Here is a 5555-nt window from a genome sequence, read left to right as displayed (position 1 = left end):
ACCCGCTCCCCGGCTGCCCGACGGCGTCCTCGGCACAGCCAACCCTCCCCAAGGTCCCACTGTCAACACAACCCAAAGCCCCGAGACCCTCACCGAGACTTCTGCAGGCTCACGCCGAGCCCCGACACCCCACTAATACCCACCCAGACCCTCCACGGCCCCCCAGCGCCCCCTACAGGTCCCGCACACACGCCCCTCGCCTAAACACGCCCAGACTACCGCCCAACCCTCTCCCAAGTGACAGCCGTCACCTCAGTCCTGGACACAGGGGACACAGCTGCCACGCCCTATCGGTGCGCACCATCGCGCCAGTCGGACTCGGTCACACTCGCGCGGACCCCACGCCCTGCCCGGGGGAACACCTGAGACCCGGCGGGACCCCAGACGGCGGAGTGTGACCAAAGTGGAACGTAGTGGGTGCGTGGCGCGGAGGGTTCCGTACGCACCCTCCGTCTCCGCCCTGGCCGCCCCCTCCTGTCCGCCAGGTCCTTCCGGCCCCGACCTGCAGAGTACCTTGTCCTGGAGCCCAGCGCGGATCCTGGCGCCTCGGGTACTCAGTGTCGCCAGGGCACCCGCAGGGGGAACGCAGCCCGCTCCGCTGCGGCGGCCGATCTCGGGGCCCGGGTCCAGCTCGCGGCCCCGCCGACTAGCAGACGACGCGTGCGGAGTCTCCGCTGCTCCCGCTGCGAGTGTGCGGTGGGCGCCGGCGCCGCGTCCCTCTCCCGGCCGCCGGGTGATGTAAACCTGCGCTAATCCGCCGGCGTCGGATGCCCTCCGGCGCCGAATTGCACCATCCCCCGAGCCCCGCCTCCCGGGTCGCCACCCCAGCGCTCCGCCCCGGCCCCTCCCTCGGGTCGTCCCACTGTTCCTGGGTCCCTCTCCCTTGGCTGGCCCTCTCGGAGTGTCTGGTCTCAACTCTCTCCGATCGTGGAGTTTTGGGGTGCAGCCACCTATCACCTTAGGGAAATGTTTTGCTTTCCCCAGCGACCTCCTCCCCGTTTCCAAGATCATCCTGCCTTCCCGGGGTGATGCGAAGAGAGAAAAGAGCCAGCCGCGAGGTCGTCACTGTGGCCCGAAGCGCCTCTCTCGCGCTCGCTCCCGGGCCCGTCCCCTCTCTCAGTTCTTGGGATAGAACTCAGGGCGCTGTGCACGCTAGGCACACCCTCCACCGCGGAGCTGCGTGCCCGGCCTTTTTCCCTTGAGAGAGTTTGGCCAAGTGGCCCAGGTGCCCTTACACTTGCCACCCTACTACCTCAGCCTCCTGAGTATCTAGGATTACAGGGGGGCTCCCGCTTGCTTCTCCTGTTACAAACCATTCCCACCCCCATCCCCACCCCAAGCGTTAAGAAGACTACCGCGTTGAGAACTGACTGACTCTGGGCTCAAAGCAACCAGTGGCCTGTCCTGGAGAGGTCTGAGACCAGCAGAGCCTCCCAGCATACATTAGATAGAGGCAGCCCAGCCCAGCGGTTAGAGGAAGCGCCCTAGAGCCATCCCACCTAAGTGTGCATGCCATCTCTGCTCCTACCCAGCGTGCTACAAAGAAAAGCCACTTAAAACCCTGCCTCAGTTTCCTTCTGCAAAAAAAAAAAATGGACTCAGAACTCACTTCATAGGGTTTTCCTGAGGACTAATAACTTCATGCACATAAAACGTGTAGAACAGTGTGTGGCACATTGTAGGTGCTCAATAAATAGAGTGGAAACAATGGAGACTCACAAGGAGAAGGGACCCGAAACAGGGCTTGCCCCCCCAGGCCTTAGCTGTTGGTGGAAAGTTCCTGAGCCCCAGGGATCCAGTGCCTTTCTTGGAAATTCCTTTTAGATCTTGATACCTGAGCTCACCTGTATCAAAGAGTACTTCCTCCAGGCAAAGTTGCACAGGAGGTAGGACAGAGTCATTTTGTTTCCCTGGCTCCAGACCCCAGGGACCAGACCAGCTCATTTGTGCCTCAGAGCTCTCTGGGCATACCAGGATTCTGGGATCTTATTTAACCCGGGGGCTCCCCTGCTGGGGAGGAGTGAGTGAACTTATTTTCTACACCAGAACTCCAAGACTGGCCGAAGATTCCACAGCTGTCAGAGGCCAGAGAAGGCAAGCACTTCTGCAAGCACTTCTCTGAAGCCAGCTTGGTTCATTTGGACTTTCCTAACTTTGTTGTGTGCTATGTTAGGCTCTGTCCTAAATGCTGTGGCCTGGGGGTGACCATAGTGACCATCTCTACCCTCACAGATCTTATAAATCAATAGGGAGATAAATCACTATCAAAAACATAAAATCAATAACCAAGATCATTTTTAAAAAGTTATAAAAGTAGAATGTGTGTGTGTGTGTGTGTGTGTGTGTGTTGCCGTGGATTGAATCCAGGGTCTCCTGAGTGTTAGGCAAGCATTCTACCACTGAGCAACACCCCCAGCTCCACTATGTGGATTTTTTTTTGACATGAAAGAAAAAATAAAATTGGATAGATTTATTCTGTATCATGACTGAGAGTTGCTATTTTCAGTAGGGCTCATCAGAAAGGTAATGTTTAAGATTTTTAAGGAAAAACAGGGATGGGTGGTGCAAAGATGTGAGAGGGAAATATACAACAGCAAGTGCAATGGGCCTGAGGCAGAAATGTGAGTCACTTAAGGAGCTGTGAAATGGGGACTATCACCTCCATTCTACAGACCAGAGGAGTCAAGGTCTGGGGCTTACCCAGCTTGGCAGTATTGAGATTTGAATCTGGGGTAGCTGATGCCACTCACCACACTGTGCTGGGAAATTTCAGAATCTTTGCAACTCCACATGAATTTGTGGTCCCTGGAATATCACCTCACGTGAGCACGGCGGGCCCCCAAGAGGGCCTGTCTCAGCTCCAGCTGTCAAATCCAAATTGTCTACACCAGGATTTCCTAAAAGAAGCAAAATCCAAGCTGCTTATGTAATTTTATTTTATTTTTTTTAGTGGTACATTGAAGATAAGTAATAAGAAACGAATTATTTTAGGGGCCAGGGATGTAGCCAAGGGGTAGAGCAGGTGCCCAGCATGCACCAGCCCTGGAGTCCATCCCAACACTGCAGAGGGAGGGAAGGAAAGGAAAGAGAAATTTTATCTATTTAATCTAATCTGCTCAAGCTGGGGATCTGGCTCAGTGGTGGAGAACTTGCCTGGCATACATGAGCCCTGGTTCAGGGGCTGAGGCTGTAGCTCAGTGGTAAAGCGCTCATGTGGCATGTGTGAGGCACTGAGTTCGAGCCTCAGCACCACATAAAAATAAATAAATATACTGTGTGTTCATCTACAACAAAAAAATACATAAAAATATTTTTAAAAAGAAAATAAGCCCTTGATTACAGGCATGCGCCCCCACACCTGCCTGCCTGTTGACTTCTTTTTTATGGCAAATGATAGTTTTCCACGTGGGGTCAATGATTCAAAACTTCTGTTCAGCAGTCTCAAACCTGTAATCCCATCGATTTGGGAACCTGAGGCAGGAGGATCTCAAGTTCCAAGCCAGCCTCAGCAATTTAGTGAGAACCTGCCTCAAATAAAAATAAAAAGGGCTGGGCGGTGGCTACCTGGTTGAGGGCCCCTGGGCTCAGCCCCCAGGGGAGAAGAAGAAGGGGGGAGGGGCTGGGCTGGTTAAAGAGAAAACCTGGAGCTGATAACAGAAATGTGTTACCGGAGTGGAGCCAGTCAATTTGGGGACGATGGTGGGTGATTCAAGAGTCGCACCTCAGGGCCGGTGCTCCTCTTGCGGAGCCCTTAGCTAGGAGACGGGGCACCTCCCCCTGCTCTGCAGTCACCAGGGGCTTTGCAGAAGTCCTTCATCATCAGGCTGACACGGGTTGGGTTGGGAAATGCACGAAGCCCAGCCTAGCAGTGACCCAGTGGCAGCCTGGGTTTCTTCAGGGGGAAGGGGTCTTGTGCCTGTGGGCGGAGCATGGCCCTGTGTGGCCTCACATCGTCAAGTCACGTTGTCCTCAACCCTCCCCAGAAGTTGGTGCTTCCATCCCTGGAGACGAAGAAGAAGTCAGGCTCAGGAGGTGACATCCTTGTCTTATGGGGAAGGGATCAGTGGGATCCAGAATCCGTCTGTCTGGCTCAAAACTCACGTGATTTCTAGTCTGCTGCCTTGGGGCACCTGTCCTTGTTGTGTGACACTGCCAAGTCACATAGCTACTCGAAGCCCAAGTGGGATGGATAACACAGTATTATCCTTCTACAGAATCACTGAACTGCTGCCTGTTGTTACTGGGAATGGCTATTGAATCAAATGATCCCATGGGCTGATATAGATCAAGTGCCTATGTAACCGAAAGCTGGGTCCCTGTCCCTAATGCCAATCAATGCCAATTTAATAATGAGCTTTTGAGAAAAAAGAAAAAGATTTATTGCTTTGCCAGCAAAGGAGAAACACAGGGGACTCCTGTCCCAATGGCTGTGACTCTTTGGATCAGAAGGGACAGGGAGGTTTTAAAGGAATTTTTCAAGGGTTACATTCCAGTAGGGGGTGCCAGGGCACCCTGATGGCATGTTAGGGTCCACTTGTTAATTTGAGAGATATTCTCTGCCCAGATCCTCAGCAGGCATCTCCTTCCAGTAGTGGGTGTGTTGGGGGAGTTAACTGGGGGAAGAAAAGAGAACACTGCCTCCCTAATCTTGTTAGGGAGGGAGAGGGGGAAGAAGAGAGAAAAAAACATTTAAAAAATAAATAAGGGCTGGGGATGTGGGTCAAGTGGTAGCACGCCTAGCATGCACTAGGTACGATTCTCAGCACCACATAAAAAATGAAATAAGGATTTTTTAAAAAATAAATAAACAAACCTTAGATCAGGAGGCCGAGACAGGAGGATCGTGAGTTCAAAGCCAGCCTCAGCAAAAGGGAGGTGCTAAGCAATTTAGTGAGACTCTGTCTCTAAATAAAAAACAATTTGGGGCTGGGGAGGTGGCTCAGTGGGCAAGTGTCCCTGAGTTCAATCCCTGGTACCTAAATAAATAAATAAACCTAAATAAATAAAGAAATAAACCTTAGAGCATTCAGAAGGTGAAGGGTAACAAATGTTACACCTAGAAGGGTTCCTGGCATTGAACTCAAGTTCACTGAGCACTCCATTAATGACTCTTTTCCTGGGGGTCCAGGCTGCTGCTCTGACCTCCCCACACACAGCCAGAGAAGTGGGCACCTCTCCCGCCACTTACCCTCTGGCACTTCCTCACATAATCCGCCCACAGCCCTGCCCACTGAGGATGGATTCATGACTTGCACAAGCGATCAGTCAGAGAGAAGTCACCTGCCCAGGGTCACACAGAAAGTGGGTGGTGTTTGAGCCCAGGTTGGTGTGGTTCCAAAGCTCACATTGATCCACTATTTCAAGAGCCTCAGTGAGACCGAGGGAAGAGTCCAGGAAAAGCTCAAGGGTGAAGGGTCCTCCCCGCCCCTGAGTGGGGGAGCGGGAAGGCAGCAACAGGACAGTCCTGGTTCTGTGAGGGTCGGGGGTCTTGAGCAGCTACCAAGTCCCTCCCTGGGCTCAGCCATATAATTACTGCCTTGTGGGGGGGGGGGGGC

General features: G+C 53.1%; 1 protein-coding gene across 2 annotated transcripts in view; it reads right to left on the bottom strand.

Moving 5' to 3' along the window:
• Positions 1-5555, bottom strand: part of Trib3 (tribbles pseudokinase 3) — a 16051-nt gene that overhangs the window by 9599 nt on the left and 897 nt on the right. Inside the window, exon 2 of one of the 2 annotated variants that reach the window (XM_048811143.1) lies at positions 2751-2897. In XM_048811143.1, the coding sequence (XP_048667100.1) occupies positions 2751-2792 (42 nt within the window). In that variant the 5' untranslated portion in view covers positions 2793-2897. Of the gene's footprint in view, positions 1-513; positions 788-2750; positions 2898-5555 lie in introns of those variants that run through there. The other variant, XM_015481982.2, reaches the window with a different exon arrangement.

Source organism: Marmota marmota, unplaced genomic scaffold (genome assembly GCF_001458135.2).
Source record: "Marmota marmota marmota unplaced genomic scaffold, marMar, whole genome shotgun sequence".
NCBI classification, from domain to species: domain Eukaryota; kingdom Metazoa; phylum Chordata; class Mammalia; order Rodentia; family Sciuridae; genus Marmota; species Marmota marmota.
Note: the sequence above shows the minus strand (reverse complement) of the source record. Positions and strands in the feature narration are given on the sequence as shown.